The 26,905-nt window shown below is 43.3% G+C and overlaps 5 protein-coding genes across 8 annotated transcripts; 3 read left to right on the top strand and 2 right to left on the bottom strand.

Moving 5' to 3' along the window:
• Positions 1-1,399: 1,399 nt before the first annotated feature.
• Positions 1,400-4,402, top strand: LOC9657515 (cytokinin dehydrogenase 9). Its single transcript, XM_002988079.2, has 5 exons — positions 1,400-2,108; positions 2,652-2,779; positions 3,271-3,546; positions 3,618-3,880; positions 3,952-4,402. The coding sequence occupies exons 1-5, from the start codon at positions 1,400-1,402 to the stop codon at positions 4,283-4,285; spliced, it is 1,710 nt and encodes a 569-aa protein (XP_002988125.2). The 3' UTR covers positions 4,286-4,402.
• Positions 4,403-4,457: 55 nt separating this feature from the next.
• LOC9656776 (zinc finger SWIM domain-containing protein 7) lies at positions 4,458-5,661 on the top strand. 2 transcript variants are annotated; one of them, XM_024661857.1, is made up of 6 exons: positions 4,462-4,526; positions 4,611-4,632; positions 4,696-4,801; positions 4,975-5,085; positions 5,164-5,368; positions 5,476-5,661. In XM_024661857.1, the coding sequence occupies exons 1-5, from the start codon at positions 4,469-4,471 to the stop codon at positions 5,311-5,313; spliced, it is 447 nt and encodes a 148-aa protein (XP_024517625.1). In that variant the 5' UTR covers positions 4,462-4,468; the 3' UTR covers positions 5,314-5,368; positions 5,476-5,661. The 2 variants fall into 2 exon arrangements, with proteins under 2 accessions (XP_002988124.2, XP_024517625.1); XM_002988078.2 differs by lacking the exon at positions 5,476-5,661 and having other exon boundaries at positions 4,458-4,642; positions 5,164-5,341.
• On the bottom strand, positions 5,277-6,909 carry LOC9657514 (uroporphyrinogen decarboxylase 1, chloroplastic). The gene is made up of 5 exons (XM_002987998.2): positions 6,781-6,909; positions 6,338-6,726; positions 5,980-6,264; positions 5,667-5,902; positions 5,277-5,612 (listed from the first exon to the last, which is right to left on the bottom strand). The coding sequence occupies exons 1-5, from the start codon at positions 6,905-6,907 to the stop codon at positions 5,444-5,446; spliced, it is 1,206 nt and encodes a 401-aa protein (XP_002988044.2). The 5' UTR covers positions 6,908-6,909; the 3' UTR covers positions 5,277-5,443.
• A 9,497-nt stretch (positions 6,910-16,406) lies between these two features.
• LOC9656775 (DExH-box ATP-dependent RNA helicase DExH1) lies at positions 16,407-20,404 on the top strand. Of its 3 annotated transcripts, XM_024661855.1 has the most exons (16): positions 16,407-16,663; positions 16,745-16,899; positions 16,975-17,080; positions 17,131-17,331; positions 17,396-17,491; positions 17,548-17,823; positions 17,877-18,080; positions 18,133-18,279; positions 18,328-18,420; positions 18,475-18,680; positions 18,732-18,891; positions 18,960-19,233; positions 19,285-19,477; positions 19,541-19,736; positions 19,791-20,153; positions 20,206-20,404. In XM_024661855.1, the coding sequence occupies exons 1-16, from the start codon at positions 16,418-16,420 to the stop codon at positions 20,338-20,340; spliced, it is 3,051 nt and encodes a 1,016-aa protein (XP_024517623.1). In that variant the 5' UTR covers positions 16,407-16,417; the 3' UTR covers positions 20,341-20,404. The 3 variants fall into 3 exon arrangements, with proteins under 3 accessions (XP_024517623.1, XP_024517622.1, XP_024517624.1); XM_024661854.1 differs by having other exon boundaries at positions 19,541-20,153; XM_024661856.1 differs by lacking the exon at positions 16,407-16,663 and having other exon boundaries at positions 16,707-16,899; positions 17,136-17,331; positions 19,541-20,153.
• A 1,484-nt stretch (positions 20,405-21,888) lies between these two features.
• LOC9657513 (voltage-dependent T-type calcium channel subunit alpha-1H) lies at positions 21,889-26,430 on the bottom strand. Its single transcript, XM_024661960.1, has 12 exons — positions 26,021-26,430; positions 25,871-25,960; positions 25,679-25,821; positions 25,382-25,626; positions 25,206-25,332; positions 24,341-25,153; positions 23,306-24,286; positions 22,897-23,247; positions 22,546-22,826; positions 22,400-22,492; positions 22,241-22,346; positions 21,889-22,176 (listed from the first exon to the last, which is right to left on the bottom strand). Exons 1-12 carry the CDS (start codon positions 26,391-26,393, stop codon positions 21,946-21,948), a joined length of 3,834 nt encoding a protein of 1,277 aa, XP_024517728.1. The 5' UTR covers positions 26,394-26,430; the 3' UTR covers positions 21,889-21,945.
• Positions 26,431-26,905: the final 475 nt, after the last annotated feature.

Here is a 26,905-nt window from a genome sequence, read left to right as displayed (position 1 = left end):
AAGAAATGAACCCCCCTCGGCTGCACGTGTGAAATTGGCTGCGCCGCTGCAATTGCAAACCCTGCGAAGCCACAAACTGTGTCCGACTGCAGCCTTTTGATGGAAAATGGATCATTGATTACGTCTGATCACGACTCACTGACTGAATCTTTTGGTCGCTGCCACCACAATTGATGAGCGAGAGAGAGAGGGATCGACCCACCTCTCGCTTTCGCACACAACTGGAAACTGGAATCACCAGAGCGCATTCCATATGAGACCAATTCATGGCAACTGCCTACATGATCATGGATCCCGCGGCAGAGTGTATCGTCCTCTCGCAGCCTTCTTAGGATGTATAAGTTACTATCTACATGAAACAACAGGGAAAAGCAAAACTCACATAAAAAACGAAGGAAACCCATGTAGTACTGTGCCCGCACGGCCCGGCCACACAACAGAGATTTTGGAAGAAAGGAATCTGGAATCAACCAGCAGGAGCTATGATCATCGATCCTCTCTCCCTCTCTCTCTTGCTAGCTTCAGTGACATGATCTCTCCAATTCATTGATATCTCACTTATTAGATACTCTGCCGATAGCTGTATATAGGATGGATGGATGGATGCCTTGCTTGCCAGATCTTTGAGTGGTCTTGTTCTAGGCAGCAGCAGCAGCAGCAGCAGCAGAAGCAGCAGCAGAGTAGAGCTTTTTCCTTCCGTGCTGTTGGAAGGAATTGGGCAGCCCAAATTTTGTCGGAGGATAAGATCTTTCTTTGTTTTTGCGTTAAATCCAGACTTTTCTTTAACAAAGTAGAAAACTAAGTTTTTGATCCAATCCATGATCCATCAGCCAGCCGCAAAAAGGAGCCTCGTTTGTGCTGTTTGTTTCGTGCACGCAAATTTCTCTGCTTTCCGGTAACAAAAGCTTAAACAACTCCAGGAAAGCTTCTTTCTATTTCTTCCCCCCCTGGTGAAATTCGGCTGCTGGACTGACTGAATCCTCCGTAAGTTGGTGGCATCTAATTTAGCATTACAAAAAAACCACTGGAGGCCAAGTAAGTGCGCGGACTTGGGCATATAAAAGGCCAACACGGTGTGAGTGTGCTGCATTCCCCGCCAGCAGCAGCAAAGTGGCAAATCCCCATCAAGTGCTTCTGTTGGTTGGATAGATCGATCCACCCAAAGCCTCACATTCAAAAGGTCTCCAGTTTTCAGTTTCAGTTTCAGTTTTCAGCTCCGCCCCCGGCTTCGGCTTTTGAGTTCAGTTTCTGAGTTCAGCTGCAGCTGCACTTTGAACGTCCTTTTTTCTCTCCCCAGTTCTTCCCTTTCTTGAGAAGGAAAAAAAGGAGAGAAAATTTAGCTGATTTGTAATTCTCACATACAAGAGAGAGAGTTCTTTTCTTGCTGATCGCGATCGCCATGGAAGCTCGAGTTCGAGGACATGGCTTGATGATCCGGTCAAAGGATCACGAACCATGGCCGACCACGAGGAGACCCAGGAGCGAGGCAATGTTGATCCTCTCGTGGGGACAAATCCTCGCGCTCCTCCTCCTCTTTGTGCGCACGGCCATCGTCGGCCTCGCCAATTCCAGCTGCTCTGGATCGCCGCTCTCCGCCCAGGACTGTGCCGCCCTCTCCTCGCTCTCGCTCCACGGCCACATCACCTTCGCCACCGCCACCTCGCCCGCCTCCTCCTCCGACTTTGGGCGCATCCATCGCCGCCTCCCCCGCTCCATCCTCTACCCCTCCTCCGTCCGCGACATCGCATCGCTTGTCCGTGCTGTCCACGACACGAGCTCGCCTCTGCGCATCGCGGCCAGAGGAGCCGGGCACTCCGTGGCTGGACAGGCCCAGGCCGGCGATGGCGTCGTGATCGAGATGGGGAGCTTGCGCGGGATCAAGGTGTCGGAAGGAAAGCCCGGGGAGCAGCCGTATGTGGAGGCCATGGGAGGAGAGCTCTGGATCGACGTTGTGAGGGAGAGCTTGAAGTATGGATTGGCGCCGCGATCGCTCACGGACTATCTCTTCCTCAGCGTTGGGGGGACGCTCTCCAACGCGGGTGTGAGCGGCCAGGCCTTTCGATACGGCCCCCAGATCAGCAATGTCCTGGAATTGGAAGTAGTGACAGGTACTCGCATTTTGCAAACTTTTCTCTCCCTCCATCGCTCCTCTGTTTGGATAATCGGTTTCTTGAGCTCAATTTCGCGATTCCTGGACGTGGGTCGATGTCAATTTTGCCATGGATTCGCGGATTCTCTCTGCGAATCTAGGCCAGAAGTATAGCAATGATTGATTGATTGATTTGATTGCCAAGAAGTGAGGAGATCCTTTTCTCTTTTTTCCTCTCTCTCTCTCTCTCTCTTCTCTCTCCTCTCCCCACTGGATTGTCGATGCTTGGCTTGCTTGCTTGCTCTCTGTCTCTCTCTCTTGCAAATTCCAATCATTTGATTCATCCCTCTTGATTTGAATCCCCTGTTTCGTGCCAAGCAAAACAGAGCACTTGCATCACATATCGTTTGATTGTTTCTTTCCTTCCTTTGTTTAATCGCTTCTTGCGAAGCTTCCTGTTCGCTTGTTTGAATGGAGTGGAGTGGATCACTTTGATTCTGTCTGTTAGGTGGTGTGTTCTAATCTATCCCCAGAAATCTCTTAACGGTTTTGCGCGTTCCAGGGAATGGTGAAATCGTGCGCTGCTCGCCCGTGGATCACGCGGACCTCTTCTTCGCGGTTCTGGGGGGCCTCGGCCAATTTGGGATCATCACCAAAGCCAAGATCAATCTCGAGCGAGCTCCTCAAAAGGTGAGCACGCGAAAAAGGGAAAAAAGGAGAAGCAAGATAACTCCTCCCTCCATTGCCACGATGTTCACGCTTTAGCTTTTGTTCCTTCTTCTCTCTCAGCGTCTTACACCTTACGAGCTTGGAGTCGCGAGCCCCTTTTTTCTCCTCTGTTGCTCATTTTTTTGTGTTTTGTTGGATGGAAATTCGTCTCGTCGTGTCGGCCACGCGTGATAATTTTTTGCTTGTCCAAATGATTGAGAGTGTGTACAGTGTTTTTGATATATAGTTTTTTCTCGCTCTATCTCTCGCCACCATTTGTCTTGTTGTGCTCTGTGCTGCCGTTCTTCGAATGATTTCTCTTCATTGATCACCAATTTTTAGTTTTTCTCTTTCCATAAAACACTGACTGACTGAACTGACCCCATGAATCTCTCCAATCACCCAAAATCTGGATAATTTGAGAAAAAAAAAAGAGGAGAGAAACTGACACTCTTAATTGTGTTTGTTTCCAGGTAAAATGGATCAGAGCACTCTACTCGGATTTCAAGGCTTTCACTCGAGATCAGGAGCTGCTAATCGCTCGCCCAAAAGACAGCCCCAACTCCTTCGATTACGTCGAGGGCTCCGTGATCGTAAACAACAATCACCCCAGCAACGAATACAAGCCCATTCCATTCCACGGACAAACCCTCAACGCGAGCCTCATACCTCCTTCCGCCGGCCCCGTTCTCTACTGCTTAGAACTCACCAAGAACTACGACGAGGACGAGTCCGCCACCATTGACGAGGTTCGTGCATGCATGCCGACTAACCATGCTTAAGATCTGCTAAACTGACGACTCTTTTCCTCTTTGGTTAGACGGTCTCGTCGCTCCTGGCGCCGCTGGGGCATGTTCCCTCGCTCGTCTTCAGCAAAGATGCGTCGTACTTTGAGTTCCTAAACCGCGTGCACGATGGTGAGATCCGGCTGCGCAAAAAGGGGCTGTGGGATGTCCCGCACCCGTGGATGAATCTCTTGGTTCCAAAGAGCAAGATCGAGGAGTTTGATGCGTTGGTTTTCAGAGAGATTCTCCGCAAAGGCATCAATGGGCCACTCCTCGTGTACCCTCTAGACAAGATGAAGTAAGTGCGAGAGAGCAAGAGCTTTTGACTTGATCTGGCACTAAAATATTCGACTCTTTCCGGTTGTGTAGGTGGGATTCCAGGACCTCGGTCGTGATGCCCGACGAGAACATCTTCTACCTGGTTGGGATGCTGCGCTACGCCACGCCCTCGGGAGTTCCATCCGTCAACTCTCTCGTGGATCAAAACAAGGAGATTCTCCGGGTGTGCAAGAGCGCCGGGATCCACCTCAAGCAGTACATTCCCCAGCTTTCGAGCGAGGAGGAGTGGCGAGAGCACTACGGCAGCTCCTGGAGCTTGTTCTTGCGGAGGAAATTGGCCTACGACCCAAAAGCAATCCTCGCCCCGGGGCAAAACATTTTCGCCCCATCCTCCTCCACTCTCAAGCTCTCGAGCGCCCTGTAGGAGAAAGATCCCTGGGCAAGACGAGAGTGTGTGTGTACAGTCTTGAGCGTTGGCGCGGTGGCTGTAAAGCCCGCGAGTTTGTATGCCGCCCCCTTCCCTCCAAATTTCAAAATTTTAAAATTGTTAAAACAAATGCCTCGAATATCCTCACCCTAGGCGCTGCTTCTAGGGTTCTTCGCGGCTATGGCGGCAGCGGCAGCGGCGAGCGCCATCTTGGCCGGCATTGCAGCAACTGGACACTGTGCGTGAGATCTTTGGCGGTCTGATGGGTGGATCTTTGATGTGACTGATGGATTCGGATTTGCGCTTGCCCGGATTTGTGCAGTGGACAAGGAAAGCCTGGCCATGTAAATTTCTGTGAGATTCTTTCCCAGGCTCGGTCGGAAGCATGATGGCCGGCATCTTTACAGGTTGCAGTTCCTGTACCAGAGGAATTTGGCGAGGGCTCTGCGCATACTGGACATGGAAGGCGTGAAGCGCATTACTGGCCAAAATTCCAAGCGCTCCATCTTTGTGGTAAGTACCACGATTTCCTCTTTTCCTTTGCTTTTCTACTTCCATCTCCCGTTCATCCTCTCTTTGCTTGTCCTGGCTGCTGCTTTGTTCTCGTAGACTCTTCTTTGAATCTCAAAGGTCAGCTTTTTTAAAAGGACTTTTAAAGCGGATGTGGTTGTGGTTTGGTTCTCCAGGTTCGTGGAGAGACCGACAAGAGTGATCAACACTTGTGCCTGCTCAAGCCCCACTTCTGCTCGTGTCCATCTTTCTTCTTCGATGTTGTGGTCCGCCACCAGCATCTCTGCGTACGTAAAGATACTCCTTTTTAATAATCTCTGGTCATAGATTGGCTGCTGAGAGTGCGTTGAATTCATTCCTCGCAGTGCAAGCACCAGCTGGCCGCAAGTCTCGCAGAGGCACTGAGAATTTGCAAGGACCAAACGGTTAGTGACCAAGAGCTGGCCATCCTGCTTTTGGAGAAAAGAAGCAAGAGGAATCGTCGTCAAGTGCACTACGCTCTGCAAGAGAAATGATCCTCATGGATGGATTCCTTGCTTCTTTTGCTGCAAAGCTTTTTCTCCAGGCCAGGTGAGGAGAAAGAGAAAGAGAGAGAAAGAGAGAAGAAGAAGAAGGAAGAAAAAAAAAAAACAGCTAGCAACATTCTCACGATGCTGCTGCTGCTGCAAATTGTGCAGATAAAGAGCCCAGCTTGTCCAGCGACAGGCTCCGTGCCGTTTGAAAAAAATGTGCGACACTCTCTTCCGGGGTGCCAACCAAGACGCCGTGTCCCAGATTGAGGATGTGACCCTTGTTTCCAGCCTTTCTCACGACGCTGCAAAAACAATACGCAAGGTGTTAGTCACTGCAAGACACAAGGAGAACTTACTCGACCACGGCTTCGGTGATCGACCATTCCGGACCGAAAAGAACGCAGGGATCCACATTTCCCTGAACAGCCACGGAATCTCCCAGCCTCTTTCGACCATCCAGCATATCCACTGTCCAATCCAGGCCGATGACATGAGCTCCGGTGTCACTCATTCTTTCCAGGAGGCCCCCGTTTCCATTCGCATAGAGGACGATCGGAACTCCAGGACACTTGTCCTTGACAGTCCTGATCATCTGCGAAAAAGAAAGAGAGAAAAAAAAAAAAGTCTTTTGCGAAGAACTAGAAAAGAACGATTAAAAAGAAAGGTTACCTTGCAAATATACGGTTTTGACCAGCGATCCCATTGAACTGGCGTAAGTTGGCCACCCCAGGAATCAAATATTTGGACGCACTGAGCACCGGATTGTATCTGAAACACGAGGTAGTCCCCGATCGCATTTGCAAGGTGGTCGAGTATCGACTTGAGCAGCTCCGGATTCTCGTAACACATGCCTTTGATCTTCTTGTAAGTTCGAGTGGAGCGGCCCTCGATGAGATAAGTTGCCAGCGTCCACGGCGCACCGACGAATCCAAGAACAGCAGCTCCACTCCCTACCTGCGCAGCTGCAAAGATCTCAGCCTAAAACTGCTAGAAAAAAGCAAGAAAAAAGAAAGAAGAAAGCTTGTACCTCTCTTCGAAGAGTTCTCAACGAGTCGCCGACGAACTCGAGGCGTGAGAGATCGATGGAATGCAGCTGCGATGCTCGCTCCACCGACACGACTGGGTCGCTGATGATGGGGCCTTTGGCGTCATCGATCTCAAACTCCACTCCAATCGCGGGGAGTGGAGTGAGGATGTCGGAGAAGATGATGACGCCGTCGGGCATGAATGCTTTCCAGGGCTGCAGCGAAATCTCCACGATAAGATCCGTCTCCTCGGATCTCTTGCGGAAGGAGGGATGCTTGTCTGCCAATTTGCGATACGCTGCCATGTATCGCCCGGCCTGACGCATCATCCACGCCGGCGGCCTCGCCACGGATTGGCCCCTGGCTGCCTGAACGAGCAGCGGCTCTGGATCTGAGGTAAGCCACAGATTCATCCCAGATTTGCTTGCGATATCCAAGATTTTACCTGGCTGCGATGATGATTCACACCTGGCAACCACCGGCATTCTTCCCGCTGGACGCTGTCCCGCCTCTCCCCAGCATCGCGCAGTCGGCCGCGCAATGGCACAGCAGCATATCGCCCCTCCCGCCATGCCTCAACCATAAACCCTAACCTAATCTAAACAAAAAAGTGTATTTTTTAATTGAAAAAAGTATGGATAAAATATTTATTATTAAGATAATTAGTATCATTTATCATAATAATATATGTTTTATCAATACTTTAATATTCATTACTTTTTATGATTAATTTAATCAAAGTGGGGTAAAATGTAATGTCATTGTCAAAGTAGTTTTTATATTGCTGTAATTTAAATACATTAAAACTTAGCGTAAGGCTATATACACTATTTCATATAAAAAAATATGTTTTTAATATATTACTTAAGTGATAAAATAATAATTTATAACATATATATCTTCTAAATTCTAATATTGTAAAGTTTATAAATACATGTAGCTAAGTACTACACTAATTATAGTACAATAATATATAAACCATTCATTTAGATCCATCCATTCTTATATATAAGTAAGGGTCTAAACCCCAATTAATATAATTATTTTTATATCCCGAGTAGTTATATTGGTGGAGGTGATATTCATTACAATTTGTTTCTAAAAGGCAAAGTCTTTTCAAGTGTTTTGCTCTTTCAGGATAATGTTTTTTGTTTTTATTTCTTCATTCTCTTTTAAATCTAGATTTGTATTAGCTTTTTGCAAAATCTAGAACTCTAGTTATTGTTGTGCTTAGATCTACTTTTTCTTATAATTTTCATTACATTCTCTTTTTCTACCATATGACACCGTTATTTATCAAGGAATATATCACTTAAAGCTACTAATGTTACTCTATTGGATCAAATTTTTAGTGCTATAGAGTGTGTTTATGTTAGTGCTACGCCCATCTTTGGTGTGTTGCCATCTTCAACTTCCGTGGGACATGATTACACAATTTATTTTCTTCGTAGTGTTTTGCCATCTCCTGTTGATGTAGAGTGTCATCATGATGTCGATTGACGAGCTATAGATGATATAGTCTAGTTCTTGGAAAATGTTTAAGGTTTAAGTTTATGGGAAGATGATATGTATAAACTTGAGTGGATTTTAGATTGTGATGACAAGCTTAATTATTATAGAAATAACTTTGGAGATGAAATGGAGATTTTATAGGGTAGATGTCAATCCTTTAATTTACTATTTGATCCTTTTTCTTTATCTCTTGCTCTTTCTCAGCCTTTTTTTATTTTTCGGCTTAAGCCACCTTCCCATATTCCTAGTATTTCTTCCTCATTTGCAATGTTTTCTTCTCCTGACATGTCGATAATTTATGACTATGATAACTTTTATTCTCAATCTAATATTAAGTTGAGTGTTTTTTATCTTTCTTATACTAATCTAGATGTTAAATGTGTGCATGAAGTTAAGAATCTTCTATTTCATTGGTAGAGTTTTTGATCAGTTCTAGTGTTAAGTATTCCCTTATTCCAAGGGTTAAATGACTTTTGCCAAAGTTTCAAGTTGAATACATATCTGTAAGCAACCAAAGGGAACGACTTGAGAGACGATCCGTTAGGGTTCAAATATAGAGGGAAAGGGCCCATGAACAAGAGTGCACCCCCTTTTCCAATCGGTTAAGGGTCTTGGGATAGTTGGAGTTAAGTGTCATTGGGTTTGAATAGTATTGGGCTGGGTGACCTCACGGGAAGTCCAAAACTCAGGAGTTTACATTTGGTATCAAAGGGGTCTCGGGTCCGACTCTGTTGGTTGGCTAGGGGAATCACACCATATGTTGATTGACATCTGGCTGGTCTAGTTTGCTCCCACTGAGCTCAACCTGAGGGGTAGGGTGTCAAGAGAGCGGGGCTCTCGGGAGAGCTGCAGCTCTCCGCTTCCATTCACGAGGGTGTGAACTTGCAGGGAAGCGTGGTGGATTGTAAGCAACCAAAGGGAACGACTTGAGAGACGATCTGTTGGGGTTCAAATATAGAGGGAAAGGGCCCATGAACAAGAGTGCACCCCCTTTTCCAATCGGTTAAGGGTCTTGGGATAGTTAGAGTTAAGCGTCATTGGGTTTGAATAGTACTGGGCTGGGTGACCTCCCGGGAAGTCCAAAACTCAGGAGCTTACAATATCCTTATTTATTAGTGCTGTTGAGAGTTTTTGCTTTACCGTTGTTCCTAAAGAGTTTATATATTCCCTTGAGAATGTGGATGTTATTGTTTTTCTCCTCTTCAATATTTGATTGTGTGTTGAGGAGGTTGAATAGTATGAATCTTTTGCTTATATTGTGATGACCGAAGTATTTTATAATAGGAAGTCCTATTTTCCAAACTTTGAGGATATATCCTTCTTTTAATTTCCTCATTTCTACATTGCTAGCTACTATAAATTCCTCTTCCCATACTTCTTTATCTACATTTTCTTTGTTCACAATTGTTTTCTTCAATTTTTCTCCTTTTCTCTTTTTTGCCTTGACACTTTAAACTTTTTTTTCTTCGGAGGAAGGGGTAGAGGGGATGGATAGGAGTCCGGCTTTGACAATAGAGTGAAGATGAGCAAATATAGTAGTAGAGCGAGAATAAATGATATAAACTGTAGAGTGAGGATGAGTATAGCAAGTCTAAACCGAACATTCAACCCTGACGTAGTGAAGCTGAAAGGATGCAATAGTGAAGTGAGGCTAAACATAGATTACAGAATGAAGATAAGTGTAACAAGTTCAAACAAAGCCAATGCTTCAAAACTTTTTTTCCTTCAAAGAGGGGATAAAAAAGATGTGAAGCATGAATAGAGTGAGTTTAACCTCCTATATGCAATGTTAGATGAGGATAATAATTATGAATATAAGTAAACATGGGTCTTAGATGTTGACTAAAGGGAAGGCACAATAACAGGTTCTACTTATGGTCCTAAGTCTGAGTTAATGGTGGTTTTGGAGGATCATCGCCAGACAGACTTATGTAAATGATTAATTTTTTCATTTTACTTTAGTCACTTAATCGCACCTTCGACCACTTGGAAGAGTCTCATTCACAACCTCCATAAGTCCCATTCAGGACTTAGGACTTGCTAGCCCCGAGAATGGCATCCATGCCACTCAACCTTTGCACTTGCTCCAAGTGCTCCACATGTCTGATCCCATGACTGACACCCCAAGGTACCACCAACATATGAGCCTGTTACACTAGGCCACGCTCATTCACCTTGGTCACATCGGTAGTCTAACACCACTTGTATTGCAATCCCGTCTTTCCAAGACTGGGCCATTTGTCTATAAGTGATCATCCCAGATCCACTCCTTAGCATCCTTAGGATGCCCGTAGACATGGGGAATAGCCTTCCCCAATATCTCTATTCCAGTCCCCATGAAGTCCTTTTTTGTCCTTGGTCGTATTCGCCAACACTGCCACTGGATCAAGGCCCACAGGCTTAACCACTAAGTCCCACTGTCCTCTAGGACTTCCTCACTATGTGACTATGTCTTTGGTCACCACACCAAAGGGCTACTTCTCTTCCTTTCCACAGTTTGGGACTTTGGGACAACATTTCGGGACACCGTAGCTCTATGCGGGCTTCATAGGTACTCTGCCATGGGCTTAGAGCAAGGTTCCATTGAGCCATGCCAGGTATCCAAGTAAGTAGTGCCACCCACACTTGGACTAGGAGCATCAGCCAGTCGATCTCCCAGGGGAACTAGAGTCAGCTCTTGAACACTTCACCAAACTACCCCGCTTGTTAATCCACATTCACTCTAGCCTTGGACTTCCCAATGGTTATCCCATCACCTAGCACCTAGGCACAACTTTCCTAGGCCAAACTGGCCTTTCTTAGCCAAATTGGCTCCACTAGAGTCCTCCCCCTCACTATACTTTTGGAGCTCACCAAACCCCCCAAGGTCTGGGAGACGAATGCTTTGGGCTTTCACCCTCTCAGACTCAGACTCGGAGTCGGATTCGGAGTCGGAGTTGGAGTCAGACTTAGACTCGGACTCGGGCTGGGGCTCGGTCTCAGCCTCAGCCTTGGTCTCGGTCTCGGTCCCAGTCTTGGTCTCGGTCTCGGTCCCGGTCCTGGTCTCAACTTCGGACTTCATCTCGGACTCCATCTTGGACTCCATCTCGGGTCCATCTCAGACTTCATCTCAAACTCCATCTTGGGTCCATCTCAGGCTCCATCTCGGACTCTATCTCAGATTCCATCTCAGGTCCATCTCAGACTCCATCTCGGGTCCATCTTAGACTCCATCTCGAACTCCATCTCGAACTCCATCTCGGGTCCATCTCGGGTCCATCTCGGGTCCATCTCGGACTCCATCTCGGGTCCATCTCGAACTCCATCTCGGGTCCATCTTGGGTTCATCTCGGGTCCATCTCGGGTTCATCTCGGACTCCATCTTGGACTTCATCTCGGAGACTTCTACGTGTCCTGTGTTGGTCCTCTTGTGTCCCTTTTCTAGAGACTCACTTATTGCTTGCTTCGTGCTTGTTCCTTGAGCACTTCGTTGGGAGTTCCACTCCCACTCTTGACCTTTCAAATCGGAGCTTTTAGTCCAAATGTGTTACGCTCATTTGGTTTTCGCTTTGGCCACTACCACATGGCACCCTTTTGGCTCCACTTTGGGGCCTAGGGATCTTGTGTCTCACAACTTAGAGACAAGATGTATTGTTTGTTGCAATGGTGCTCTATCAATTATAGTGGCTTTTAAAATCCCTTATTTCGGTTCAAAGTTATGATTGTCTAATTGAGTTAAGTATTTGGGAGTTGCATATGGAGTTATAACTAGTTCATTAGGATTCTGTAGTCAGTTAATGCTTATACTATGTCTTTGGATTTTATTTTAATCATAGTTATCAACAATTTTGTTGGTGGTTTTATGGGAACTTTAAATTCTTATAGTAATTTATCATTACCTAATAGAAGCTCTAGATATTCCATTTGACTTATTATCATCACCTTTTCATCTTTCGGAGTAGAGGATGGTGTAAGTTTTGTAAATATATATATTTATATACATATTTTACCCTAGCTAATCAATACATTGATTATAGTACTATAGTATATGGACTATTTATTTGGGATTGAATCTGGTTCATCCATTCTTGTATATAAGTAGGGGTCTAAATCCCAATTAATATACCTATTCCTATATCCTACATCATAATATTGTTTTGAAAATATTAATATAATTTTTCTTAGTATATATAATTTTCTAGTGTTTGATTAAGATACTATTATCTTGGAATAAAATAATAATTAGTTATATTTTAGTTAATTTTTGTTATATAACTATGTATTTAATGTTAAATTAGTACTTTATAGAAACTAATAACAAAATTATTTTAGTTTCTTATGTAGTTTAAATTTATAACTAAAATAATACAATTATATTTATTTTAAATAGATATTTTTATTAATTTTTATTTCTTTGATTATTGAATTTAAATTCATTTCAACACCAAATATATATTATTTTTATAAAGTGAAAAATAATTTTTAAAAAACATAAAAATATTATTAAATTTTACATTATTTTAATAGTATTTATTATTTAAAATTTCACTTTATATTTAATCCCAATTAAAATTTTAAAATTTGAAAAAAATGACTAAAAAAGATAAAAAAGCTATATCTCTAAAGTTACTAAAGTTACACATTGAAATAAAATGTTAGCTATTAAGTATAAAATATTAAAAATATATTATGTATAACTTAGATAGCCATTTTTTACACAAAGAAATTTATAAAAACTCATAAATTTTATTTTCTAAAAAAGTTATGATATTTATTTAATTTTTTAAAAATAATTATTATGGTTTTAATTTTTTTTAACATAAAATATATATAAGGTTCAAGTGTAAGGCTACAATGCATTAATATTAATATAGTGAGATTTTGATAACCATCAAATTGATTTCAATCTGAACCACTCACTTTTATATATAAACTAGGGCTTTTGGGCTAATTGATATACATATTTTTATATGCCATTGGTAGAAATGAAGAGTAGTTTCAATTATTCACGAGGAGTGTTTGGATTTAGGATTTTGATTTGAATCTAGCTCTTGCATTATCTAAATCTTAATTTCCTTATAGCTTTTTCAATTTTCATTTTTTTTGTTTTTTTTTTCCTTTTTGTTCATCTTTATGGCAAAGCAGTAGTATCATCATTCTTTGACTTTGTTAGTGCAATTGCTTAATATTATGCAGTTGTAGTTGAACAATCAGACTCAATTGATAGTAATATTTACAATATGTGGTACAACTCCTTCTGCTCTTATTATGAATTTTCACATCTGGCCAAATTTTTTTCATGGGAATCCCAAGGATGACATATGCCATTGGTTTAATCACTTTATAGTAATTGCTACTTATCATTTTTAAGATGATGCTCAACATTTGTGTGAGTTTTCCATGTGTCTCCAAATGATAATGTTGCAGTAGTACAATGGCTTGAGTGTAGCCACTCATGTGGATTGAAGCATTCTTTTGAATGTCTTCAAGTGTGTATTTTCACACCTCCCAACAATTGTATTATCTTCGTCAAAGGCCATTTGAGTTAATGATACAATTTGGCATTTGCTTCGGGAGCCTTTTGCTTCGTGCAAAGATAAATATGTCAGAGTGACTCAAATTAAAAATGTTGTGGTTAACACTTCGTTAAGATCTTGTGAGACTTGTGCACACACTTGCTTTAGCACCCTTGACAATGCTTTTTGTCTGGCACAATGTTATAAAATATTATTTCTTTCACTTTTCACTACATGTCCTTCAACTCTACTTTCTATAAGAAATGGTTTTGTTCTGATTAAAGTTGATGTTATTATTGCTCATGTTCATTGAGCAAAGCTATTTTGAGACTACATGGATGGTTCTATGTAAGTATGGGTACAATGATGAGTTGAAGTTGAGAGAGGATTTGCTACAAAATCCTTCTTTTAAATGTGCTTATTATCAAGTGAGCTTTTTGTTGGTCAACTTATTGTATGCTTTCAGTAGCTAACATTTTATTCTAGAGCATAGAGCTCACCAAAAGGTGTCTTGACTTTTTGGAAAGGGTGTCACACATTCTGGGAATGGAGGGATTTTCTATAGTAACATACAAATAAGTGCATCCCTCACTCAAGAAATCTCGCTACTTAGTTTACTAGATTTTTCTCTATAGTAATACTAGTGGAAATCTAGTGACTTAAAGTAGAGATTTCTCAGGAGCTAGAGTTGTGAAACGAAGGGATGACTGGATGGTATCATTTAGTCAACATGTCATGGTTATGATGTCCCCTAGGCATATGATAAGGTTGGCCACACATATCAGCATTATTAATGTTTTCCGAATTAGCATCCTCCATGTCTTAGGTGGAGGCGTTGGCATCAATAATAACTTGTTGGTGTTGTTGTAATGAAAGCTTTGACAAAAATATTTTTCTAAGAAATAAGGAATTGTGTAAGTAATGAAGGGTCCTTGCACAATTAAGTCAATGACCCCTCCATCCTTTTTTCAAGAATACTATCAAGGTGTTCACTCAGCACTAATTCATTTCTTGTTTACTTTCGAAACTCATTTTTATAGCAAAAAATCTCCTATTATTCTCTCCATATTAGTTGATATAGACTTGAGTTTATCTTTTATTCCCAGTTTATTGCTCCATATTGCCATTTATAGTTGCATCATACGGTAGAGTCAATCTTCATTTTTTATAGCAATCGCTATACACATCCATGTGCACAAGATAAGGCAGACATAATAATGCATGTGGGAGATCTTGAGCTTGAACTTTAATTATTACAAGTGGTGTTTAATCAAGTTTTTAACCTTATCCTTGGCATAAATTAATTGTTGCAATGTGACTTTGAAACTTCTCCCCCTTGCTTTATACTTCCCATATTTTTTTTATTCATTTCACTTTTGTTCCTTTTTATCCCTTTTTTTTTACCTCTACTTCCATCATTTTTATATCTTTATTATTTCCTACTATATTTCCATTTTGCTCATTTATTCCCTTTTCAAATCTTTTTGATGGTCTTTGTATCGTAGTAATGAATCAACTTAAGAAGGAAGATGTTAATCTTTTTAACTTTGACTTGTTGTTTAAAGCTAAGATTGCAATATATCATACTATTCCAACTAGGGATGCTTGTCCAATTAAGATTTTGTTTAGCAGTGGTCACCAAAGGAGATCAAGATTTTATATGTGAACATTAAAGAGATGTTAGAGAAGGGTGTTATTTGAAAGTTTTGGAATCCTTAAGCATGTAAACTTTATCTTATAATAAAATTTGATAGAAGTATTCATTTTTATATTGACTATCATCCATTAAATGAGGTGACTATCTCAAATATGTACCTTCTTCCTCTATTGATTTCTTAGATCGTTTGAGGAAAAGTCATTAATTCACCAAATTAGATTTTGTTTTTAAGTATGGGCAAATGCTAATGGCTAAAGAAAATGTTCTAAAAATTGCTATTTATATGCTATTTGGTTTATGCGAGTTCTTGATAATGCTATTTGGTTTAAACAATGCTCTAGTGATTTTTCAGTGGACACTTAAACCGTGTATAAGTGGGATAATAACAACGCTAACTCCCATTATCATCTACTAGTGAAATACAAAGTAGATGATTTACTATTAATTTGTTTTCCCAATCTTATAGTATTTGTCTAAGAAGGAATTATATCGAGTGTTGTAGCAAGTTAGATTGCAAGTTTATGAAGTTCAACATGAAGTTCAACAAGCCAATCCTTCAAAAATTGTGTATGTGCAACAATTAAAATTAAAACATTTAATATAGAGGGATCAAGAACAATCAATGCTTCCTCTTAATATTCTTCCAAATCCTAATCTGACAACTAAGAATGCTAACTACTTTCCATCCTTCTAAGAGAAAAGAATGATATGAGGTCTAAGTGTGTTACAATGTCATATATGAATATTAGTATAGTGGGATTTTGATAATTATTGGATTTTTTTTAATCAAGATGACTCACTCCAATATATAAGTTAAAGTTTTTATGCATATTTTTGTATTTGATTTTCATATTCTATATATAGAATTTCAATTCCTCATTATTATTATTTTGCATTTGTGATACTCATTAAATATTAAAGACATATGAATATTTCAAATATTAAATGTTTATCATAAATTTAATCTAAAAACTTTTTTCTATATGAGTTCACAATAATATATATAATAACTTTTCATAAAATACAATAAATTTCTTTTAAATAATTATATAGTTTTTATAGTGTTAATAATGATGGTAAAACCTACAGTTTTATAACTCATTTTTATCTCCTTTTTATAAATCTATAAATCTACTTAAGTTTTGATATATGGATTGATGGATTGTTAAATGATTAAATTTCACATCAAAATTAGTAAATCATGGATAATCTGATGAGTAGTTAAAATGTATATAAATCAGTTTTATAACTTTTATAATATATTTGAAATACTTGAATTATATAGTTTTAGTTTATAATGCAACATCATTTTGCTTTAAACCTTCCTTTTTCCAAATAAGAAAAAAATATTCATTAGGGCTATGCAGAGGGAATCTTTGCATATCCTCTTAAACCCGCCCACGAGGCTAGGGCTATAGATGCATTGTTTGCGAAGGCTATCGATCTCTTGTCCTTGCCACGGTCGTCCCATCGGAGCTCCATTTCTTAGGCCGTCACTGCTAGGGCTGTGCACAATGTCTAGATCGAGCCACAGGGGGAGAGCGCAAGGACGAGGCGGCCGCGGGGGGAGAGGCGGCGGCGGCGGCGGCGGACGAGGAGGAGGAGAGCAGCGATGGTGGGATCCTGCCTGGAGGGCTGAGAGGCTGAGGCAAATGCGCGAAGAGGTCGGATAATCTGTGGCTTGCGGTGTGTTATTTTCTTTTTTTTTATCTTAGAAGGGATTCTTTGTTTGTTGGCAATTGTAGAGGGGTCCCGATGTGGAATTGGACGAGGATGAATGGTGGACGAAGCTGGAAGAGCACAAGTTCTCGGACGAGGAAGAGATTGTGATAAAAACGAACTATGGACGTGCCGGCGCTGATAAGCTCGAGGCAATGGCTCGTGAATCTGGATTTTATTTGTGAGTTTTTGTTTTTTTTTGTTTCCTTTTGTTTCCTTTAGTTCTTTGTCGCTGATTCATACTCCTTGGCTGCAGTCATGCATATAACCGAGGCCGGAACACGGTGCTGGTTATCAGCAAAGCTCCTCTGCCCAACTATCGAGCTGATCTTGACGAGAAGCATGGACAGTCGCAGCGTAAGGTATGTTCGTAAGCTCTTCCTTGATGGTTTTTAGTGATCTCTTTTTCCAGATCAGTATCTCAGCTGACACAGAGACGCATGTTGAGTCCATGCTAGCGAAATCAATTGGAAAAATCTCGGTGGTGAAAGACTCCGCTGGAACATCTTCACACGGTGACGACAGTACTTTGGATGAACGTCGGAAAGCTGTTGTGAACGTCAACAACACCGAGCTCAGTGCAAGGCTAAAAGCGCGTCAAAAAGAACTACAGGCTAGGCTGTTCGAGTTTTGTTCTTGAACTGCGTTCTCATCTTGTGAAGTTTTCGTCTTTACAGGCCAGTCCGGCAGCAAAGTCAATGACATCTTTCAGAAAGAAGCTTCCTGCTTTTAAAATGAAAGATGAGGTCCTGCAAGCGGTTTCTCAAAATCAGGTAAATTTTAATATTTATGATGCAAGGAAGGATGGAGTGAAACTCTTTGCGGAAAGGTGCTAGTAGTCTCCGGAGAAACAGGATGCGGGAAAACCACGCAGTTGCCACAGTTTATTCTCGAAGAAGAGATAAATGCAGGACGAGGCGCGGCTTGTGACATAATTTGTACACAACCTCGAAGAATTTCCGCTATATCAGTTGCTACTCGCGTTGCTGATGAACGGGGAGACGAGCTTGGTGAAAGTGTTGGCTATCAAATCCGACTGGAGGCCAGGCGTTCGCAAGAGACGAGGCTACTCTTTTGCACGACTGGTGTGCTTTTGAGACGTCTGGTATACTGTATTCCATGATTACGCTTTAGCGATTCTTACAAACTGTTTTGCAGGTTCAAGATCCGCTGCTAGAGGGCGTCAGTCATGTGATAGTCGATGAAATACACGAGCGTGGAATGAACGAAGACTTCCTGCTGGTTGTTCTACGAGACCTTCTACCGAAGAGGCCTAAGCTACGTCTCATTCTCATGAGCGCAACTATCAATGCCGATATGTTCTCCAAATATTTTGGCAATGCACCGAAGCTGCACATTCCGGTTAGCACTTTCTTTTTCCTGCGTGTGTAGCTAAACGTGTTCGAATTGCCAGGGTTTTACCTTTCCCGTTCGAGAATTTTTCCTGGAAGATGTTGTGGAAAGTACTGGATTCCAATCACAAAATAACCAAGCAAGTTCTCGGTTTTCTGGAGGAAGACGAATTGAGAAACAAAAGGATTCTCTGACTGAACTTTTTGAGGTACTCCAACTTATTGCCCCGACTGAATTTTCTCAACTGTATCGACAGGAAGTGGCCATCCAAGATACATACAAGCAATTTTCCAAGTCAACAAGGAAGTATTTGGAGTGCTGGAATCCAGAAATCATAGACCTTGACCTGGTATGGATTTTCCAGTATTCTTTCCCTTGAAATTTCTTAAATCCGATTGTGAAGGTGGAGGCAGCAATTCAACACATTTGCGAAGAGAAGAACGATGGTGCTATTCTGGTATTCTTAACAGGTTGGGATGACATTTCCAAGCTTTTGGACAAGCTGAAACTCAATCCATCCGTAAGAAATGAACTGCTGCTTCCTCTGCATGGATCCATGCCTACAATTAATCAAAGGCAAATATTTCAGCGCCCTCCACCTGGTGTAAGGTAATGCTTCCGGCCGATCGTTTGATTTCTAACTTTCTGCTTTCAATGCAGAAAAATTGTCTTAGCGACGAATATTGCAGAAACTAGCATAACTATTGATGACGTTGTGTATGTTATCGACTGTGGGAAAGCTAAGGAAACTAGCTATGATGCTCTTAACAAGCTGGCGTGCCTTCTTCCATCCTGGATATCCAGGGCTGCTGCTCATCAGGTCTGAATTTACGTCCTTGGTTCTTAGCTGAAGGATTTCTAGCACATTTTCTTGCTTTTATTTGCCAGAGAAGAGGACGAGCCGGAAGGGTGCAACCTGGAATTTGTTTTCATCTCTACCCGAAGCTGATGTACGATGCTATGGCACAGTATCAACTTCCAGAAATCCTGCGAACACCCCTGGAATCTCTTTGTCTGCAGATAAAGAGCCTACAGGTCGGAAGTATAGCGAAGTTCTTATCTAAAGCTCTGGAGCCTCCAGAGCTCCGTGCTGTGGATAATGCTATTGAGTCTTTAAAGACGATCGGTGCCTTGGACGATCGTGAGGAGCTGACGTCTCTTGGTACGATTCAAGCCGTGGTCTCTAAGATATATGAGCTAACTCTGGTTGCAGGTCGACACCTTGCGACATTGCCGCTAGATCCAAAGGTTGGCAAAATGCTGCTGATGGGAGCCATATTTCAGTGTCTAGATCCAGCGCTAACGATTGCGGCAGCCTTGGCTCACCGGGATCCTTTTGTTATTCCGATCGATAAGAGAGATGCTGCTGATGAAGCGAAACGAAGGCTCGCAGGAAACGCGAGAAGGTACTTTTCTATTCAGTCAAGCCTTGATTTTCATGGGGTTCTTTTTATGATTTTGATAAGCAGTGACCACTTAGCTCTAATGAGGGCATATGAAGGTTATATAGTTGCCAAGCGACATGGACGCGAACGCAATTATTGCTGGGAGAATTTTTTATCTGCACAGACTCTACAATGGATGGACGGTGCGAGAGAACAGTTTTACGACCATCTTTCTAAGATTGGCTTCGTCGATAACTCGTCAAACTCAGCAAACTATGCGGTAGAGATTACTTTGCAATGTCTGTCTCCAACTTACGATGCTTTTCTCGTCCAGGCTTACAACAAGCACAGTGACGATCTGGAAATGGTTCGTGCGGTTTTGTGCGCTGGTTTATACCCAAACGTCGTGCAATGCAAAGCAAGGGGAAGGCGAACAGCGTTTTTCACAAAGGACGATGGCAAAGTCGAGCCTCATCCGGCCTCTGTCAACAGTCGAGTCGGCCAGTTTGCACAGCCATGGCTCGTCTACAGCGAGAAGGTGAAGACAACCGGGATCTACCTTCGGGACACCACCAACATTTCCGACTATGCTCTTCTCATGTTTGGAGGGCCGCTCGTCTCAAACGGCAAAGGTGTGGAGATGCTCGATGGCTATCTACAATTCACAGCGTCTGCCAAGACCATGGAGCTTGTAAATGTAAGTTGCTATCCTTGTAAGAGCTTCTTTTTAACAGCTTTTGCGTGTCCAGGCATTGCGGTCGCAGCTAGATGACTTGCTCACGAGAAAAATCAAGGATCCAAGATTTGATATACATAGAGAAGGGAAACATGTGGTAAGCGCAGTTTTGGCACTGTTGCATTGCGAGGAGAAGCAATATTATTAGTGACGAATATTTAATTTGTAATTAGTAAGCTTGCAATCCATTCTTCTACCGCCGATTTGAAATAGTTAGAATGGTTATACAATTGTACATTCGTTGCAGGGAGACAAGGCCAAGCTTTCCTACCGTATCCAAATTAAAGCAGCGGAGAGACGCACACATGAGGAAGAAGAACTCTGTGTATATCAACTGTATATGGATGGGTACATATACATTGAAACTACTGCCACGTGCACATCATCTCTACCTCTAACACCAAACCACCGTCAAATCACGCGGAATGCAGAAGAATGAACCGGCCACCTCTTGATGCTGCCTCGTCCATGCAGGCAAGGATTTTCATATCGGGTGAGACAATCTTCTCCAGCCTCTCTCGACATCCAGCCAGATAGCTCGGAACCATTCCACTTCACAGGGTGTATGGTAGCTGAAGGAACAAACACCAGCAGCACAAAGTCAACAACCGACCAGGAGTGATGATCTAGTTGCATACCTTGCAGTCACGTTTTCGACGAAATGTGGCTCCGGCTGCTCCTTCATCCACTCCTCTGCAGTTTTCCCTTGGATCTAAGTTAGAATGGCAACAATGCATGCCGCAATTGTTGCTATTTTTACCATCAATCAGCACGTCGGCCAGGACTATACCCGCTCTTCATGACACTACATGGAAGCCTATGGTTCTCGACTTTCCCCTGCAGCACCATTAGTGGTGCTGCAGAGCACCATGCCGCATACTGATCTGGATCTCCCTTTCAATCCAGTAGAGCCCATCAATAGCCTAGTCCAACACTTTGCGAGGGGAATCCCACGCCACCTTTAGCACATCTTCGACAATTTTAGATATTTCTTGGGCTTTGGAGATCCGTCGACAAGCTTGTTTTCTCTGATGATACACCTTGTAAACCTGGCCAAGCATAAGAGAACACGAAGTCAAATAAACATACGTGACTAGGCTTCCATTCAGCTTTCAGCACTCCTCGTAGAACCTCTCCTCGCCACCAACAAAACTTGGCAACGCGTCTGGCTGCATACATATTAATCAGATCAACGAAGCTGCGACCGCCAACCTTCTTAATACTTGGTTGATAAACATTTTGCCCACTGGATAGTGGAAATCTCTCCATTCTCAATCTCATCAATTTCAAGGTAGCCGTAACACCATGTCGTCTTGTTCCAGGCTTGGAGGCAAACGGGAGGAACTTGACACCCAGTCCAGCAGTGGAAATCAATCGCGTAGTTCTTCCAACTGTATGAAAACAGTTTGTGGTTAAGCAAACGTTAAGGATCATTTCCTTACTCTGCGAAGTCCACAGCCAGTTTTATTTCCAACTGATCAAGCTCAGATCACGACGACACCAGAGTGCTCTTCCTCGTTCTGCATTTGAGAATCAATGCTTGTGGTCGTCGGAGTTGCCGTGTCTTGGACTTCGACCACGTCGTGCTCTCAGATTCCAAGACATCCTCCAGCAGGAAATCTTCTGCTTCAAAGATGCAAGGTAGAGATTTACACGAGGAAACTAGCGTACTCCAAAACCTTACATAAATCTTAGGTTTCTTCGAACATGCCGACGTTCGATTCCTAGAATATGCTATTTACAAAAAAATTTGCTACTCGAGACCCTCTACAAGCATTGGGCCGCTCCTGACGCCGCCGCCTTCGTCTGGTTTCTTGGTTTCATCGCTCCTGGGCTTCGCTCCAATCTCCTCTCCTCTCGCTCGCGCGGCTCTTCTCCTCACTAGAAATCCCCGCACTAGAGCTTCAATCCTTGTGGCCGCTCCCCGCAGGTAAATGTCGTGAATCCGTTTCTCTCGTTCGATCCGAAGAGTTAGCGGCAGACCCTGTGCGCATAGAAAGAGAAACTCTTCTCAAGAAACAAAAAAGAACGCTCGTGAGCTGCTTAACTGTGGGTCCAATCTTGTAGAGCGTCAGAGTTTCGAGCAGCTGCTTGAAAGGAATGCCTTTGTTTGGGACTCGAAAGCTCAGGACCTCGAACTCGATCCTCATAATCCTGGACAACAAAAAGGTTATCATCGAGCAAACCCACCAAAACAAGCTTCATACCATTCCACAGTGGCATTATGCCGACGTCCCAAGGGGATACCCAGCGCATCCACAAATCTCCGTAGCTTGTGCATTCCAATGTATCCCGTAGCACTGCCAACCAGAGAAATGGTTCGAGCCTAAAACTATGAAAGAGCTTTGCTTACTGGGGATCATAGTGAGCCCATAGAGCTTTGAAGCCGAGAAGGTGTGTAGGCGTGACCATCGAATTCTCGTTCACCAATCCAAACGTGATGGCGTCGAGAATAACAGCTACAAACAAGTTCATGAAGATAAAGCTTGCGACCAGGACCAACAGCACGAAGTATATCACCCCAGCAAAGGGGAAGCCACAGTCGTTCGCCGTCAAATGGCTACTCTTGGAACATAGGGGTGAGCCGACCATCACGTCACCCATAATGCAAGACCAGTTGTCCAGTGTTGAAACCTGTGGGAAAAAAAAAAACGAAGAAAACGGAGAAGTGAGGGATGGAAGAGCCAGAAAGCAAGAAACTTACCTGAAAGACGGTAATGAAAGAATTGACGAATGTCCGAAAGTTGAGCACGGGGCCAATGCAGTTCCCGTCCTTGACGTGACTAAACATCTGGAAGCCAACACCCGCAAACGCAAACAGGAAAATAGCGAGAAGAGCCATGATCTCTCCCATTGTTGGCAAACATATGAATATGGTTCTGATAATCACCCGCGCTCTCGGTACGTGAGGAATGATGCAAAAGACCCGAGTTATGTAGCCAAAGCGACCAAGATAACCCCTCGGTGTTCCCTTTACTCCCATCAAGCCCGACGCCGCTATAATAGATATCAGTGCCTCGATGTGCCTTGAATACTCTTTTTTGTAAACTCTAAACTGCACAAAAAAGAAAAGAAAAGGAGTTAGAATTCAGGGGAAACGCTCCCACACATACCTCGTCGCCTAAAAACTTCGTCAGAGCCTCCAACAAGAAATATGTCGTAAGAGCGACGTGAGCTTTCTGGCGGCGTGTGGAAACATATGGCGGCTGGCCAGCATAGTTCGTGGCCAAAAGTCCAGAGTATCCCAGGAGGCAAATGATCATGATCTTCTGGTACGTACGATTTCGGATGGCATAGAAACAGAACTTCCTGATGAAATTCTTTGGAGGTCGCGGCAATGCTGCTGGCTTCGTCTTCTGGATAATTCGATTCATGTCCCGCCACAGCTTCTGCCTCTCGGTCAGAAGCAAGGCCCCGGAGTTCTTGCCAAACTCGTTGATGAATACTCCGATAAACACCCGGACTATGAAAAATCCCCCACATATGCAAAAGGCCACAAAGAAAAGGGCATGAGCCGGACTGCTATCCCGTTGCGGCTGCTTGTCCTGACCAACAATATCCATTACGGGGTACAGCCAGTTCGTCACCCAGTTGTCGAAAGTGGAGCAAACGAATAACGAGAGGAAAGCGTTGCCAATGTCGTCAAAGTGGAACGTGGGATTTCTCCACGCCCGTGGAGAGTAGAGGCCAACGTTGTTGTAATAGTGACCAGTGCAATAGGCTCGATGAGTTATACTGGAATCGTTGCACGAATAGAGAAGGCCTCGAAACAACTGTATTCCTATGGATCCAAAAATCACGAAGATGAGGAAGGTGAATAGCAGAACAGCAACTATAGCCGGAATGGTTTTGATGAGGTTCGTCAACAGGGTCCTCAGCTTTGCAGCCCGAGAGATAAACCGAAATGGTCGGAGTGCAGTTAAAGCATGTATTGCTCGTCTAGACCTCTCACTCCCACTCCAGCTCGATAGATTAAGTCCGTCGATGATAAGTAGAAAGATATCCAAGATATTGTAAGGATCGTTGAGCACCGCGTCAGGCGAAAACATTAAACCATAAGAGATTACTTTCAGCAGAAACTCCACCATAAAAAACTGTAAAACTCAGAATGTTAAACCATGGACAGGAGAAACGAAGGCTTTACCGACCGCGAACACGAGCTTGTGAAGAATCTTCATGGCAAGGTCGGCAAAGACTGGCTCTCCAGTCGATCGCATCTCAATAACAATCCAGGTACTCAAGGCAACCCAGCCAAGAGAAAACCAGCGCCACCACTTATGCTCGACTATTTTTCTCGAAAGTTTTCTGAGGCTGCTGTTCTCTCCAAAAATCAAAAGCGAACCTTCATGCAGGTACCATGGCCTTTCAATTCTGGTAAAATCCTTCTCAAGTAGTTCGTAGTCGGACAGCTGAAATGACTCCCTCTTGCTACTGCTTCTGCTCAGACTTCTCATGAGCATGCTGGTAGACTTAAACGAAGGAGGCTTCGTAATGTCCGCGAGCGTGAGAACAGCATCTTCCAGTGCAGTCCTTGAGCCTCGCTTTTCCCCAATGTCTGGTGGAAATCCGGTAGCCTGTAATATCTGAGAGTTCCTACTGCCTCTTCTTTCTCCTCCTGTCGTTGAGGTGGAGGTGCTTTCCTCTGCACCTGTAGTCGACACGGCCTCTAAGGTTTGTCCGCCCCCTTCTGTTTCCCCAGAAACTGTTCCAGGGAGGTCGTAGCCTCTGTCTCGAGCGCGATCATCGCGGTCCCGGTCTCGGTCGTGGTCCGCGTCGCGGTCCCGGCGTTTGTCCTGTTGAGATTCCTTGTGAGTTTTCACTGGCCTGACGTTCATGCCGAGGACACGGTGCGCAAAACTTCCAAAGCTTGACTTCATTCCCTCGACAGCGCCAACCATCCAGCTTCCGCTTCTTACGTACGCTCTGCTTTGCATGCGCTTGAGCAGTCGTATGTGGTCCGTCTGTGGGAAAGAGAAATGAATTATCTGTCAGCGACTCAAGCTTAAGTAGTACCCGTTGAATCTGCTTTTTCTCGTTGTCAGTAAGCTCGTTCCGCTCTAGTAAAACAGCGATAATAAGGTTCATAATGATAAAAGCTGTCAAAACAAAATAGAATATATACAGGAAAGGAGCCACTCCGCTGCAAAACCATGGGTCAACCTCTTTGTTGATAACAAAGAAGAGCTTACTTGTACTCTACTCCCGGTCTCATCGAATTCCACAGTTGATTTGGCCAGGACTCGGCAGTAGTTACCGAGAACCAGAGAAGCATAGTTTGAAGCATATTATCGTGGTTTCCACGAGGATACCCGTCCGAAAACTTGTAATACTGGCCACTGTAGAGCTCCATGCTTAATATGGAAAATACCACAATAACGAGCATATAAAAGAAGAACACACTGACAAGCGAGCCAACACTTTTCATACAGGTAGCCTGCAAACATAACTACCGTCCACATTCCTTTCAATGAAACACAAAGACTTACCACAACAGAGGGGTTCCTGTCGACGTGTTTTTTTGACAAGTAGAACCATCGCAAAACTCGAACAGCAGAGATGTTTGGATACTTGCGCGAGACCAAAGCTCCAGCAGAGACCACAACAACAAAGAAATCTAGTAGGTTCATCCCTACAAGCAATGCGAAGATAAAGCTTAGAAAGGAGCAAAAATTGCTTACTGTCGGATATGAACGAGCCTGGACCGTAAGCAAGAAACCTCAGTAAAAGCTCTCCTGAGAAAACCACGAGGAGAACAGCTTGAATACCATCTGCGCTGGAGTTAAGTCAAGCAAACGATGATGAAAAAGAAAAACGAATAGTGTGGATACAGAGCGTGTACAATAGTTCCTTGGACATGCCGTACTTGTATAAACACAGGACGATAGCGTTGACAGTCACGGCCAATAGCACGCCCCAGTCGAAACTAGGACGTTCCGCAATCGCGCGGCACTGATCGGATAGTGATAAAGCTGCTCTGGCTCCCATGGACATACTTCGACTCAATGAGCGGTTGTAAGTCATCGAGCCAGCCCTGCTTAGCCTCAATGAGCTAGACCGGAACGCGTCTCTCATAGACGACTGCGTGCGACTAAATGCCCGAACAACATTCCGTTGCACTTTCTTTGATTTGTTCCACAGCCGCATATGCCATCTCATACTGGCATCGTCACGTATGATGTCGTCCCTCAGGATGTTGGCCATTATTGTTGCATTGTAAAAGGAAGTCTGGGCTTGACGGCTTTTTTTTAGCAACGCCTGCAAAGAAATGAACCACCTTTTGATCTTCAAAAGTGAAAAAAAGAAGACTTCATGCCTGGTGTTCTGCTCGAACACGGAGAAATACTCCACTTATTCCAGCTATGAACACATTGACAAGAAAATATGCACCGATTACCACCAAGCTCATGAAGTAGGAATCTGCACGGGCGAGCTTTAGCACAAGTAGAATTTATAAAGACCTACTTGCTCGTTCCCCCTGAGAATCCTTTACATGATACATTATAAGTGCCCATCCTTCCAGCGACACAATCTAAACGGTCCGAAGGTGCATCAAAACAAAGATATGCCATAGCAGAGCTCATACCTGAAACATACTGATCAGGGAATACCAGAGATAGTCGAAGCTTGTTTGTCCATAGTTCGGATTTCCATGCAACTGCAAACGTAACGTCACGAACACCCAAACACTCTAAAGGTGGAATGCCTCACCGTAC

This window comes from Selaginella moellendorffii, unplaced genomic scaffold (genome assembly GCF_000143415.4).
Source record: "Selaginella moellendorffii unplaced genomic scaffold, v1.0 SELMOscaffold_86, whole genome shotgun sequence".
Taxonomy (NCBI): domain Eukaryota; kingdom Viridiplantae; phylum Streptophyta; class Lycopodiopsida; order Selaginellales; family Selaginellaceae; genus Selaginella; species Selaginella moellendorffii.
The sequence above is the reverse complement of the archived record's forward strand: the minus strand, read 5'-3'. Positions and strand labels throughout refer to the sequence as shown.